The 15,747-nt window shown below is 41.1% G+C and overlaps 1 protein-coding gene across 1 annotated transcript in view; it reads left to right on the top strand.

The window, feature by feature from the left end:
- The window catches only part of adgrd1 (adhesion G protein-coupled receptor D1), a 28,068-nt gene that overhangs the window by 1,065 nt on the left and 11,256 nt on the right, over positions 1-15,747 (top strand). The window contains exons 4-13 of the mRNA XM_041041902.1: positions 1,109-1,231; positions 1,343-1,519; positions 2,711-2,968; positions 4,304-4,371; positions 4,891-5,028; positions 5,165-5,215; positions 6,405-6,528; positions 6,890-6,997; positions 8,274-8,349; positions 9,170-9,311. Coding sequence (XP_040897836.1) covers positions 1,109-1,231; positions 1,343-1,519; positions 2,711-2,968; positions 4,304-4,371; positions 4,891-5,028; positions 5,165-5,215; positions 6,405-6,528; positions 6,890-6,997; positions 8,274-8,349; positions 9,170-9,311 — 1,265 coding nt within the window. The remainder of the gene's footprint in view (positions 1-1,108; positions 1,232-1,342; positions 1,520-2,710; positions 2,969-4,303; positions 4,372-4,890; positions 5,029-5,164; positions 5,216-6,404; positions 6,529-6,889; positions 6,998-8,273; positions 8,350-9,169; positions 9,312-15,747) is intronic.

Below are 15,747 nucleotides of genomic sequence, written 5' to 3' on the forward strand. Positions count from 1 at the left end.
ACATAAATGGACTGTATACACTCGTGTGAATGTATCACCCAAATGTCTTTCTCTGATTGCTCTCTGCATGGTCTCAAACTGTTTTTCACCACCCACCTTCCAGCCACAACCATCATGCTTTTTATAAATGTGCCCCTGTGTTCAGTGCTTTTATACTGTATGTCAGATTTATCTCTGAAATGATTAGATAAAATATCTGGAGTGTGAAGTAACTTATGATTTAAAATTGCACTATTTTACATATAGCGTCCCATAATCCGAGGGTAGCAAAAGTCTAACAGAATGTAAAGAACAGATCATTATTCTGCATCTTACAGTTCTCTTAATTGGTGAACGACTGAAAAACAGTTACTTATTTCACATGCATTGAGTTTACAGCCATGTTGTCAACTGGTTAATGCAAGTCTTTACAGGAAATAAATGTTAAAGTTGAAGAGGGATCAGGTATAGACCTGAGCATGATGTGTGGAGTCACTGAGTTCTTTTCGAGCGCTGCCACTTTGTGCTCAGCTCAGCATCACTCTGTCTCATACCTGTGCACCACGTCCCTCCCATTGTCTTTCTTTCACTTGTGTCTTCTGTTGTGTGTCTATATAGGTGTGAATCACTTTTTTTTCTCCGTTGTCTTTGTCCAGCTCTCAGAATCCACAACCACACTGTGCTCCCTTCTTCCCATAACTCTTCCTATGTGTATACCAATGACTCTGCCTACACTAACATTTCTGCAACAGTAGGTGAGGATCAATCCCTTTCTGCTCACTGAAATTCATTTTCTACATCACCCACTGCTCTCTGTTGTCAGGTCTGTGTTTACACACGGTTGAGCTGTGCATTTCATACTTTTCACCCTGTTCACTCTCTTGTCTGTTCAACACAAGATGAGGAATCCATGACGTTGAATTCGTTAGCTTTTAGTCAAATCAGAATTGTCACATATTCATACATTCAAGTGACTGCTATTATGGGTCTTTGTATAATTTGATATTTTTTTTTTTTTCGGATGAGCAGATAAAACTAAACATTATAAATATTTTGGCACTTAAGCAGTGTCTGTCCTGGCTCCCAGCTTTCAAGCAAAATTATGTCCCTGATTTGTGCTTTGCTGCAGACATTGTTGAAGGAATGGTTAACAAAGGCATCTTTCTGAATGGAGATAAAGGTGGTACCTTTCTCCACTTTGGAAACTACCAGAACTCTTGCATTAGTGACCCTACGTTGTGCGGTCCCGAGGGTGAGTGCACTGTAGTTTATGCAACTGACAATTGTCCGAAAGGCAAATGATTTTCAAACCATTTCGGCCTCTTGCATCGATGGCTACAACTGATGTTCCTTCGTTCTCTAGGGATTACCTTCTCCTTTTTTTGGAAAAACCATGAGGCAGAGTCCCGTTTTGCTGTAGCCTCTGGAGGGAAAGTTATCTCCAATGGCTTCTCTGTCTATACAAATCCCTTTGGAGGATATGTGGAGTTTTACACCCGAGGCAACAACCACAGATGGAAGGCCAACATCAAGGTTCCAGGTACTGTGAAAGAACTTGCCTTTGTATTGCACAGTGTTCTTCTAGTTAAATTTCCCATAGACACCCATGAGGAATGAATTCTGTTCTTGGAAATATATATACATTTATATATTTGTTTTCGACCATAAATTGTGAGTTGTGTAATTGCATTCATGGTTTAGTTAACTGAAACCAGATGTTGCTACAGACAGTTGATTTGGCAAGTCAAGGATACATTTCATAGATCTTTTGCTGTATCACAAAACAAAAAAAACCCACCATGGATATGTAACGAAATGCGGCCATTTCCCTCTTAAATACAGTAATGTTTAGTGAGTATGAAAGCTGAAACAGAATAAAGGTCAGATTGTGACCAGTACTATTTGTAATGAAATGAGGTGAAATGATTTGGAAAACTGTTTTGACAAAACTGAATAAACCATGTGAGACTTAACTTTTACAAGTCAATATTTTGTTCTCAAATGACTTCTGTCATCTTTGTTTTTGCTGCAGTTACTCAAGGTTGTGTTCACGGGGCGTCATAACTCAATTTTGATTTCAGTGCTCGGTTACAGAGGATCAAACGTCATCTGGTTCTCATACAGTGTCACATGTTCGGCTTTGAGGACATACTGTCAAAATCTGTCAGATCTCTCTCTTGTGTTTCACAAGCCTGAGGAAAAGATTTGCGGGTGATTGATTTAACGTTGAGATGCCCTCTGACCAATGTAATTGTTGCTGACGCCTGAGAATGTTACAGTATAGCTGCATCTCTCTACATGAAGAGGTGAAAGAGAGAGTTGAAATGTTTAAAGGGGGTGGTCTTTGGCACATATGGTTTCTAACCACAAATGAGATGTGTTGTTTTGCTCTTCTGGCAGAAGTGTTCTCAGACAGTGACTGTATTGTCTTTTGGGACTCCCCTTATTGTCAGAATACCTCAGAGAAACTAGAGGAAGAAAGTTCTTTGAATTGTAGGTTAAAACTGACTGTAAAAGGCTCACAGGACCAGAAAAGATTTTTTTAGATGAAAACCCATTCTAATACTTGAATTTCTGTGACAGTTTTGATCATTTCCCCATTCACTTTCCTTTGCTCTTATTACCCACTGTTGTAGTTGCATCACACATAACATTTGCAGAGCTTATTTTGTAAAACTGCTGCTTATAACTCAACATAAACCATTATTATTCTCTGTTTTTTTAATTTCAGGGCCTTACTGGACTCACATTCTCTTTACATGGACTAAAACGGACGGTCTGAAGGTCTACATCAATGGGACCTTCACTTCTGGTGACACAGTTGGCAATGTCTCAGAGAACTATGGTGACCCCTACCCAGACCTCGTCATTGGAACTGGCAACGACATGGCGTATGGTCATTACGTAACAGGCGCCTTTGATGAGTTTGTGATCTGGGAAAGGGCCCTTCCATCTAACGAGATTTTGCTCTACTACAACGCAGCCATAGGTACGACAACCCACTCTATTGGAAAGTATTTCCTGTCATTCTAGGACATAGCATATCTATTATAATGCTTCCTCCCTCTTGACCGTGCACTGAGGAAATAGGGGTTAAAAAGCAATTTCCGTCCTTTTCCTCTTTCTACATTCCGTCCACAGCATTCATGCATGACAACAAGATATTAAAGTGTACAAGTATACTGGGCCTGGACCCAGATAAGCGGCAGATGATGACATGACAAATATACCCCACTTCCCTGTCAAATGGCTCTTCTTGCACAAAACATTTTCATGACCTTCTACCATATAAGTGCCATGGCTCGCATATTTCTGCCTTATAAGTATTTATAAGAGTGTAGAGGCAGGTTGGGTTGCAGGGGGTATATCATTTTGATTTGAAGTGACAGGTCATAACACGCTAAGACAAAACCTCCAGATTCTTGTCTTTGTTCTCTTGCTGTTTACCTCCTATGGTCAGCAGAGTGCCATAAATGGACAAAACATGTTGACATTTATGAGGACTCAGAAATAATATTTTGCTGTGTCATAATCCATATTACCAGACTCCATGGTAGTCTCAGGAAGGTTCAGAGCCTTATGTAATGTACCTTTTTAGTTTAACAAGGGCTGAGTCACCTTTTGTTATTCATGAAACACACACGGACACACAGTGTCTCTTCCATTGTGTGTATGGTGATAGTATATTAAAACTACGACTGTGTACTGCTAGAACTTCAACTAGTCACAATGTGTGAAGCATAAAGTGATTTCTTCTTCGAAGTCGTTACCAAAAGCAATATATTCCACAGACCATTACCAGACGCAAAGAGCCTGACTGTTATGGTTACAGAAAAATATTTTTACTTCTCCAGAGCACTCATATAAAATGTTGCATTGAACCAAAGAAGAGCAGGAATGGTTCACACTGATACCTCTAATGTACGTCCATATATGGCCATTTTCTGGTAGCTAGTTAGTGCCGTTTTTATTAAATGACAGCAAAGACATAAAATGTATCTTAAGCCGTGTACAGAAGCTAGTGGCAGAGTATTATGTGGTTGATTATCCCAGTTTTGTGGAGGTTGTAATCTATCTCCTTTCATGACTGGGTATGGTCCAGCCTCGTAAACTGTAAGCTGTATGGTGATAGAGTCCAGCTGCATTACAGCAGCCCGGCCTGGTCAAGTTCAACAAAGGGCCTAATAACAAAATGACAAAAAGGCCAGGGCTATCTAAACTGGAAAATCTACCAGAGATAAAGAGTGAATTACAACTATCTGTACAGGTCGCTGGTGTGGCTCCTATCCTATTTTAATAGAGCACTTTTTATTGTCTATTTTAGGTCAAGCCATGGTCTCTGCCACAACACCCAGATTCTCCAAAGAAGTCACTTCAACATCACCAACTGTCGTAAGTCTGTTAGTTCCCCTCTTAGCAAGGCTCAGAGTTGATACCTATATAGCTGACATATCACATGTGTGAACTATTTAGGTTTTCACGCACACATATCAGCATCCACATAGAAACTGCATGACAAATTTGCTGAAATGTTATGGGCCAAAATAAGCACAAAAGCCATCACACAAACTTCCTGCTGAGCTATTGTTTCCTTTGAAGATAGAGGAGCTGGGAGAAGGGATATTGAGAGCACATGTGAACAGACTCCTGTTTATTAAAGGGCTTTGGAGGTAGAAAATGGATAAAGAATTAGAAGAAAGTGGAGACAGCTGCTCAACACTGTACACAAAATGGCTCCCTGTTGGGCACTAGGCTGAAAAAGAGCAACACCGAATCACTTGTCCAAGGAGTATTCCCTGAACTCGGGTTATCAGTCACTAAACATCCTGTGTATGTTGGAACTCAGCGCTCCTTCAGAAAGTGCCTCCTGATAGTGAACTTCATTTGATGCCTGATGTGTTGTCTCCCCAGAGAGCCACTGAAGTCAGTCCTCCTGTCGTCAGCAGCCCGAGCGGCTCCCACAACCTGGAGTCCATGCCAGTGATGGGCTTCCTGAAGGCGCTGCCCAATAGGACCATTCCTCACGACACTGCCAGCAACCTCACACAGGTCTTGGAGCACAGTCCCACACGCACGCACGAACGAGCGCACGTTACACTTGCAAAATCAGTTCACACACAGATGCAATGCCCACCCATGTACACATGATGCAACAGTTCCGTGATGTCCATTTTCTTCCACCCAGGCTTTTCTCAAAAGTGTGGAAGAAGTACTGACCTCTCCAGGGTTGCCAGAGGTAAATGAGTTCACACTGTTGTTGTGCAATGTTCAAACATGACATAATGCAACATATGCAATTTGGTGAATGCTTTAATCCAAGGCACTTCAGCGATCCATGAGTTGGAGATTTTAACACCGCATATTTTTGGCATAAGTGGTGCCAGCAGCAATAAGAGCATCTGGCAGCGTACCCGCACAGGATTACAGTATGTGGTCAAATAAAGTGGTGCAAATTGTACAAGACAGCACTGCTGACTGTAAAGTGCTCTGCAGCACAATGCTTTGAATGCAAATTTGCAGCTTCCTGTGCTGTACGCTCATCCTGGCCAAATCTCAGTGCTCTCATGTACAAACATGTCCTTATTTACCAGAGGAAAGACATTCTGAGCAAGCGTGTGCTTTCAGTAGATTTAGTGCTCTGAACGAATGTGCTTGTTTTTGTAGGAGCAAGCTGAAACAGATGTTCCTGTATGAGTATGTAAAACTTGGACAGTAGAGACAGCGTTCAGTAAAGCCCGTTGTGATCTTGTGATTATCTTTTTTGATCAGATTTGTGCTGAGTGTCAGAAAATTTCTTTTTTTTTTTAACCAAGTTTTGTGTGGCTTTTAATTTGAAATTTTTTTCTATTTGATCCAATTCAATTTCATTTAAATTTGTATTATTTTTTATCATGACCATTGTATTGCAGCATCTCGATGCATATGTCTGTGTAATGCTACATATTTGTAAGTAATCTTAAAGAGACAGTGTGTAGCTTTTTAGGGAATAATAATAATAATAAATTCTTCTGTTAACAGCTAACTAAGTCCTTTTGTATAAGGAACATTACTGAGTCATTCCACTGACTATAAGAGTCTTCTGCACTCTTGCTACTCTTACATAGCTGGGCATTATACCTAGATGCCACAAACTAGTGTAGAATTAATTGTCATATGTGGCTAAAGTGGTATTTTGTCAAAACCTATATTTGTTTTGCTACAACTTTTTCTTATTGTTTAATTTGCATTAATTAAAGGGGTATTCCAGCTTTACATCGCACATTGAGCCTGGAAAGAAATATTTTCATTAAAAAAAAACTGAATTGCTTCCCGCTAAAGATGTGACACAATTTAACAAGATGTCCAGAATGGAACAGTTCTGGACATTGAGGGAATAGACTGTGAATTGATTGTGAACGTTTTTCTGTGGGGTCGTTGTTGAGCAGCAGTCCACCCCTGTGGTCAGCGGCCTGATCGAGACCGTGGACAGAGTGATGGAACACATGGTGACTAACCTGGAGCCCAGCCCGGACTCTTTCATGTCCCTGGATGGAACATCTTTTGTTGCAGGTCAGTGTGGTGTCAGCTCTCCATAAGGTGACTCACTGTTTGTAGTTTGTGTGGACACGGTCAGTGTAGAAGGACATGGAGCGTCAAGCTGACATCATTAGTTTTTGTGTTCAGAGGGCAGATGTGGGTCAGATAAACAGGGGTCGACCTCCTCCACACTTTGCCTCTCACGGGTGTGGGTCTTTTTTTTTTTTTTTTGGCATAATATTTTGTTTGTCATTGAGCCTGCTTGTGTCTTTCTCCCAAGGGTCGCTTGGCATTTTTTAACCCAACCCCAGATAAAGGAGATTGGTCTTGTTGCTTGTTTGTGAGCTTGTTTTTCTTAACAATTCTCACTTTTTCCAATTTCTGACCCCCACAGATTACTCTCTGCTGAAATTCCCCCAGAACTACAACTTGCCGCACTATCGTTTCCCTACAAAAGGCAAGAACTACATCACTGTGCCTGGGGAGGCTTTCACCATGCAGTGTAAGTGCAAACTACAGACATTCAGTGATACGTCTTGAGTGATGTACAAAACAGACCCATCCTATCTTGAGGATTCTCTGTACAGAAAATAGTAGCCGGGCTGAGTGTGAATACTGCACACTATTTGTGCTCTGATTCAGCCAAGAGAAAATTGTCCAGCTGGGAGACTCTTGTTGTTGGCCAGTAATTTATTATGCTAAGATTTAACACTAACTAACACAGCAAACAGTGTCGGACAGGAGTGACATGAGAGCTTTTGTGCGGCTTTATGGTGCACCATAGAAATCCAGCTATGGCTTTAATGTTGGCAGTTACCCTTTTATTCAAAACAGAAAGAATGAGAGAGAGAACACTTTTTCTCCACTTTCCTCTGTCATTAAAAAGAATGGACTCACATAGTGGAGTGAAGGAGAGCAGTAATTACAGTGGGCATTAAAACGCTGTTTGTTTGACTCTGTGTTCAGGTCAGATTCCCTTGGCTCCACCCGGCCGCTGCGTGCACCGTGGTGCCGTACGAACACTGGAATAAACCGTTTTAATAATTCATTAAAGGACTATTATCAGAAATGGAATATATGTTATTGCTTGACATATTAGAGCCAGGACCAAATTAACTCATAGCTCTGAATACCTGGCTGTAAGAAATGCTTCAAGGGGAGGTTTTTATATGCTAATTAAATAGAGAGAGTGCGACACATTGGTGCGTTTGGATACTATTATATTTTTTTCACATTCTCTCGCCTCCTGGCCACTTCCAGATCTCGAGTGGGACCTCCTGGGGGTCATTCTGTTGAAATTATTTCTTGGAAGGTTAAAAACTCTCCTGCAGCATACACACCGCACATTTGTTTGACATCAGTAAGCTTTTGTTGTCGCAGTCAGTGGGGCCCGGGTAGAAGGCCCTTTGAAAGGAGGAACAGGACCATTAAGGATTTCCTCCAATTTAATTGTTTATCTTGAATTATTGAGGTGGGCCCGAGCTGGATAATAGGTCAGATTAAGGGTGGGGGATCAGACACCCTGTTCTCCTGGTGAAGTCATGTTGAGGTTTCATAAGATTTCCAAACATCCTTGTGGTTTTCGGCACTCTCCCTTTCACTCTTGTGCGAGTATACGGTCATTCTATTAGCCTGCCGGTGCCAGCGTGCTGCGGCAAGGCAGCGCTAATTAACTTCCCTTCTTTGTGAGCATTTTAGCAGCACTGCTTTACATTCCCAGCCCTCTGCCCATGTCTTTCACATTCAGCTATGAATTTTTGTTGGGCTTTTTTCCTCAGCTCAAACCACCATCGTTGGCCTCTTCTATCACAACATGCACAACTACTACAAAGAGATCAGCCCTGTTAAGACCAGGTAAGAGGAAGAGATCCAAACACCCAAAGTCAGAAGATAATTAAAGTTTGTCCTATTCTTATCTAATCATGTTTAAATTTAAAAGCTTTGTCGTACCAGTGTGGTTTTGGCAGGGGATTTATCAAGGGAAAAAACAAAATTACTGAGTGTAAATATGAATTCTATCCACCTAAAGGAAAGAGATTAAGCTTCTCTCTTTGTACTTCCTGTGTGGGAAATCAGGTCCACTGGCGCTAAGGCGCCCCTGCTTCCTGAGCCACAGAACAGCTGATGCCTGGAGCCAGGGCCTTATCTGTCCTCTCGCCTATCTCTCATCTCACCACTCAACCTCCACTGACTGATACACCCTGCTATTAGCTCTATATATCCACCCCTTTCCACTCAGTGAAAGTCTCATCACTGGACCAGCTTGTTCCACTCGTAGTGCAGTGTTTATTTTTTACCAATCCTGACACAACAACATGTTCTCCCCACTTTATACTTCATAAAAGTTAAAGTACAGAATGTAAGACGTGACAGTACATTTGGAGATGCTTGTGACTGATTTTCATAGCTCTCCCATCGACGGGCTCCTCTGTGGGTCAGAAAGTACCTTTGTATCATGATAGAGAGGTGATGCGTGCATGATCCCAATGGCACATGTCAGACGGCCTTGAAAATCTACTGATGTCATGCTGCTGTAGTCAGTGTGATTAATTATATACACAGATGATCAAAGTCCCACTTAAATGCTACTGCTCTGGGCCCATGTGTGTGTTTTTTTCTGATTCATCTGACGGTATCTTCCTGTCACGCTGCCTTTTTCTTTTTTTTTTCTCAGGATAAACGAAGCAGCTAATTTCAAGGATCACAAGATCCAGGTAGCAAGCTGTCTAATCTCTCTGAAAGTGGAGCCTTCACCAGCTTTGTCAGTCAACCTCTCTGGAGCGCCGCTCATCAAGATTGTCCTCACTCACGTCCTGGTAAGATTCAGTTTATACAATGGCTCAGTTCCTTCTGCTGGGAAACGCTTTTACAGTTGGCAGACATAGTTGTTGGGTGTGGGAGACCCACCTTATCAAAGGAGAGGTGGCTGTGGTCTGCCTGGAGCAACAGTAGCCGGATCCACCCCCCACCATATGAAATCTATCAGCTCTATTTTTGGCATTCCCTTATGTAAGTAGATGAGTCTATCGCTGACCGAGGCTTGTGCAGCTGGGCACTCACCAGCACAAAGAGCGAAGCCTATTTTGGTTTTCATTAGCCTGCCTAAATTTTCCCTCATGGAGCATGTGGCTTCCAGAACGCAAACTGATTATGGACATTTGAACTGTAGGCTTAGGGTGCTTTGAAAGGAACAATAACTTTATTTTATGAACAACATATTTTTTCCTCGCTGCTTTATGGCAGGGGCTGTGCCAGCTTTCCATGGGAAAAGCAGTTGAAACTCATAATGAAAATTAACTAAAAAATGTGTATCGCATTAGTTTGCTTCCCCGTAAAGTCAGAAATGTGGCAGTGTACTTCACAGCCATGTATATTTTTGTAAATTATTTGCACATTGACAGGATTTTGATGCCATTCTTTTTCATTCTAAATTAATTGTGTCAATAGCCTAATAGATCATACAACAGCATTAATAATTCAGTTAACAACACCAGGGGAATGAACCCCCAAGAAAGCAGTTCTGTTTAATTTACAAGGCCCTTACAAGAATTATTCACTTTCTATTGAAGTGAATTACTAATCTTTTTATTTGTCTCTCTCCTCACTCATAAGAGTACAAATCAAAACCATGCAGCTTCATGAAACCATGGCAATATTGCTTTGTTTGCCTGGTGAAATAAATGTTTATGCTGCAATTTTCTGGCCTGGTTCCTGTGACAATGATTACTGTGTTTGTTTTAGCGGACACCATGGGAGAGGGCTTATAATCTCCTTTGTTATGGGAGTGCTGGAGATGCTCACCAGCTCTGCTGTCTGTTGAGTCAAGGTGTTTCTATTTTAGTTGAAGTTGCCTTTACCACTGATGTAAGGATAAATCAGGTTTCTTGCATTCTTTCCTCTCTAACCCATTACAAATAAGCTGTTATATCTATTACTAACACATACTGATTGGAACACACCATGCCAGCACTTTTCAGCTTTACTCAGGCTGCATAGTTTGGACGAGGATTTATATTTAGGAGCTGCATTGTAATTTGGCACACGGTGCTTTTGGCCGTGAACATGTCCAGGAATAGGGGTGTTTTGCTATAACTGGATTGCAACACAGACCTGTAGTTGGATTTAGTCAAAAAGTGACTATTTTTGGAGTTTTAATGTCTTTGGCAGCTGGTGGATACTTATCACCTCCCTAGCTTGAAGGCAGGGAGGGCGGCTCACACAGTATGTGGCAGACCTTTCCCGCCGTTGTTTATGTCGCTCTTTACTGTCTGCACAAGTTAAACCTTAAAGATGTCTTCTCATGGCACCAGTTCAGTGGGTTAGAGTAAGTGATTTGCAACTGACCTCTCTGTTTATCCCCTGAGAATAGACAAGCAGCCAGTGACTTCATTAAAACCTAGTGGGGGGGAGGGGGCTGACTGTGTCTAAAGCTGAAATATGTCAGCTTCCTCATCTGTCTTTTCATGCTGTCATGGTTACAACAAATCCTGTGTGCCACAGTCACCTACTGTCATGGCTCAAACCCAGATCCCATCCATTATCTCTATCTGACACCCACCATGATAAAAGGTGTCGTACCATGGATTGATGGAGTCACTGACCTGTAAAAAAAAACAAAAAAAACGTTGTGTTGTGTCGTGACAGGTACCAGTCACTGAAGGTCACAGCCATGTGGTGGGTGTCTCAGTGACCTTGCACTCCTGATTGATGCCCTCTGAGCTCACTCAAACAGCTCGCTGAGGTCATGCCATTCCCAGCTGACTCAGTCAGAGCCAATATGCCGCCATGTCGTGTTATGTGGCACAGAGTGGGTTTGATGCCCAGACAAGGTGTTATCGAGGCTGCCGGAGGCCCACACGCTTTCTCACGCCATTCAGCTGTGGTGTTGATTGGACCCTGGCTCCATCAGTGATTTATTACTGCTGTCTGAGTCCAGTTCAGTTTGAGAGGGCTGAAGGGGAGAAGAAGAGAAGAAAAAGGAGGGTGGGAGGCACCGGGGTCTGTAGTTAAACATTAATACATACATAAAAAGGCCGACACCTCCTCTCCGTCCTCTTCTTCCGTCAAAGCATCACACTGATGGTATGAAGTGAATGAATGGAAAGATTGATTTCATGAGCAAAGTCCATTTATAGGGTCAAAACTGAAAGGATTTAAAAAACAGATTTTGACAAGAGGGCCTGACTTTACAGGCTTATAAAGCAGTGTGTTAGTTTGGCGGCTGAGGCGAAGGGTGGAACAGGGTGGCAGCTCTGGAGGAGCGCTGGTGGCCTCTATCTGTCCCTCAGTTCACTTTCATTTCATTTCATTTCATTTCATTTGTGATGTAATGTAAAACTACAAATCGTTAACTTTAATGAAATAGTTCAACATTTTATTATTTGCTTTCTGGCAGAGAGTTAGAGGAGAAGATTGATATCAGTCTGTTTGTTAAATATGGGGCCACAGCTGGCAGCTAGTTAACTTAGGTTAGCTTAGAGTGTGGGGGAAACAGCTAGAAGAAAAATCCACCCACCAGCACCACTAAAGCTCATTATTAACATTTAAGTTCACTCACTTCACTCACTTCAACGCATTAATTCAATGAATTCAATTGATTAACTTAGGCTTAAGCGCTAAACCACTTCTTGGCTGTTTAAGAGTTTCCCAAAATGTCAAACCTTTGCCTCTTCTTTTCTACTCAAACTGAAGTTTAATACATTTCATGTATTTTCTTGGTTTTTAAAAGTTGAAAAACTAAGAAAATATGAGTGTTGAATTTATCAGATTGACTCACTTGACCTCACCATTACTATCAGTTCAGATATTCAGCAAGCGACTAGACAAACAACTCTAAGTGACTACATTTTCCATTAGGTTTTATCCATTGGTGCGTTCCCATAATTCACAGAAAATGAAAAAGCGTTTGGTGGGAAGTAAGGAAAGAGGTCGGGGCAGAAAGGGGAACTGGGTGGCTTGTGTTTACATTGATGTCTAGACTTGCTGGAGTTTCCTATACTTGTTGAAATGGATTAATTGTTTAGAAACTCTGAGAATAGATAACAATGTTAAAAGGTTATTTAACTGAGACCCTTTCTGAGACCCTCGCTCTTAATCATTTAATCATGTATGCCCGCGCTGGTATCAGTTTCTGCCACAATAATAACTGCTTTTTTTTTTGCCAGTCTTTTTATAACTCCCAGCACACGCCCAGCTTAAACCTTGTGGGCAAAGACTCTCCTCCTTCTCTCCTTTTCTCTCTCTCTCTCTCTCTCTCTCTCTCTCTCTCTCTCTCTCTGTCCCAACTACCCACACCCATCCATACACCAGCACACACATACAAACACAGGCTGTGTGAGCCAACATACTGATCAATCACAGATGGCGGTCTGGCTATTGCTATACCTCGCTTGCTAAAAGATTTAGAGTCTCTTTCTACAGCTCCTCCCATCAAGCGCCCCCTTTTCTATCACCACTCCAACTTCGCGACCACCGCCTCCTGTTACGTGCTGAGCAGCGCAGAGCTTAAGCCCAGAGGACAGAGGAAAAGGTCCTGGTGCCGACTCTGTCTCAATGAGTGTTTCTGTGGGCTCAGATGAGAGTAGGATGGAAATAATGTTGAGTTATTTTGACGACTGATTTATCACTGAAGTCACTTTTCTCGAATTTTACATCCCAAGTTTTTTTGTTTTTTTTTACAAAGGGTGGTGTACAGCTACAGGTTTTGAAATTATCACTGAACATCATCAGCTAAAAATGTTATTTCCCACATTTAAACTTCTCTTAAACTTCCTCTCAAATTACAATTGCAAACATGTTGTTCCTACAGAAACCAGAGAAACATTAAAGTGGGCCCATATGAAAGCCCGTGGGAATTTAACACATGAATTCAAGCATAGAGGAACCTCTCCCATTGTGGTGTGAGTTTAGTTCCAAAAGGAAAAAAATAAAAATACTTGTCATATTTGTTGTTTTGAACTAAATCAAAAGCCACGCTACAGTATTTCTGAACATTCACCACTCACCATATTGAAAACAGTCCTGTAACTTTTGGGGCCTGTTTAATTGTCCCCAGTTTTCCTCGCACCTTGCATGCCTATCAACACGTCTCGTTGTTTTCTGTGTCTACCTCAGAGACTGAGCTGAGACCACAGCTGCACGTCTTATTACATTTCCCCTGACAGCATGATCTCACTCAAGGCCAGTTGTGTTTTGCTGCACAGTTTCAGATTGTTACTCCACATGCTGTGTGTGGATCAGCTTAAGTCTCGCCTCTCATTGAAAAGCACTGTTACAACAAGGATGACATCTGTGCTCCATCAGTGTGATACTTTAATATATTGACCTGAAGAAGGTTCACTGGGAAGGTTTTTGTCAAACTCTAGGTTTTTGGTTTTTTTAATTTTTTTTATTTTTAGATTTTTTTCTTTTTTCTTTTGCACGCTGGACTGAGTAATGTTACACCGTACCTTTCCCAGACATACTGCAATAAAGTGTTTCCTTTCCTCACTAACTTTAACAGCAGTAAATGTAGCTTTTGGGAAATGCATGTATGGCCTCTCTGTTGTTATACAGAACAATTTAGCCATTGTCAAACCCTGGCTACATCTTAGCCTGTTGACTCATAGTGTAACAAACACTTTCACCTACTGTGCACTTAGACAAAAAAAAAAAAAAAATATGATGGTAGCTTTATAAATAATGTTTTGTGGTTGTGTGAAGTGTGACTGATGAGTTTCAATGCTATGTACCCTCCTGGCAGCTGCACTGTGAAAAAAAAAGATATCTATACCAAATACAGAGAGTGGAGTCCAAATTACACCCTGGCTCTCTGTGCTCTCAAATATTTGAAACGTTTGAGGAAAAAAGAGATCACTTATTCACTCACACAGTTGTGTGTAATGTTTCACTGCTTTTTATATTTAGCACAACCAAATCCTTTATTTAGACTTCTTTGCTCCTGAAATATGCTTGACTGCTTTTGTGGCTGCATATTGTTGTACCAGTGCTGGATGGAACGAGTGGGTGTGAGCAGGACTTTTTCACAAATGATATTTTGAATTTGTAAAAAAAAAAAACTAGTGGTCCACTCACAAACCTTTTTCATAGGGTTCAACTGTATCTCATGCTCTCATGTTCATTTCTTTATTGTCCACTGTAACTGAAATGTGTCTGTGTATGTATGTACACCAAGACTCTGCATTTCTACCAGCTCTAGCCTCTGTGTTGGAACGTGGATGATGGGTGGTGTGTAGCTTTCTCCATCTTTTCTTTATTTGCTCCTTGCTTGAGAACCAGCTGTCAAAAGCTAAGATTTAAATTGGCTTGGAGTAGCCCGTGTCTTGGGATTTACTGAGACATATGCTGTCGGTGTTTGCTGAAGCTAGCTCAACCACAGCGAGGCTCCAGCTTCCAACCCTGCCAGTCATGGGAGGTCTGAGAGACACCGCAGAGGACAGAGAAGCTTGCGTTTACACAAATTGCCGGGTTCTGAATGTCATCTACGACGTGAACACTTTTGTGATGCATGAGCGTGTGTATTTTAATCTCTCATCCTTTTACCCAAACAGGCTCAACTCAGTCATTAAAGAGCAAAAGGATGAGAAAGGAGGGATATATGCATCAGATGATAGAAAGTGGTTTTTGTTCCCAATTACAACTGATTTGTGTGTTGGGCTAAATGATCAATAGGAGTGTGTTTCCATTAGCAAGTCATCAGGATACACCATTAAATATATATTATATAAAAACTATCATATTACAGGTATGTTACGATGGTGACATGGCAGCTAATCATGATTTGCAGTACTGTTATCCCCAGTTTCAACTGAATTACTAGTTAATAATACCCAATACTCACTCACTTCGTGTATGAGGTCCCAGCGGTGAAAGTAACTAAGTATTATTCTAGTATTTATTCTAGTATTTTTCTTATTGAGTTTCCTTATGAAGTTTGTCCTGTGAGTATTTGGAGAAGGCTTGGCCCAGAGGTTGGTAACTATTGTATTAAACTACCTCACAGTATATGAAGAAATTAGGTCATGAAAAATTATGCATTTAATAATAGTATTATATAAAAATACATTCATAGTAATAGGAACAGAACCATGTTTCAGAAGAATGAATCATTTTACACCAATAGATTTTTTTTTTCCATCAATACTTCTGTATTTTTACTTAAGTAGGGTTTGAATGAAGAACTTTTACTTGCATTAGTATTTTTACATTGCTGTACTGGTATTTAACATAAGAAAAAAGAAAAAGATCTGAATA

This window comes from Toxotes jaculatrix, chromosome 7 (genome assembly GCF_017976425.1).
Source record: "Toxotes jaculatrix isolate fToxJac2 chromosome 7, fToxJac2.pri, whole genome shotgun sequence".
In the NCBI taxonomy this organism is placed as follows: domain Eukaryota; kingdom Metazoa; phylum Chordata; class Actinopteri; family Toxotidae; genus Toxotes; species Toxotes jaculatrix.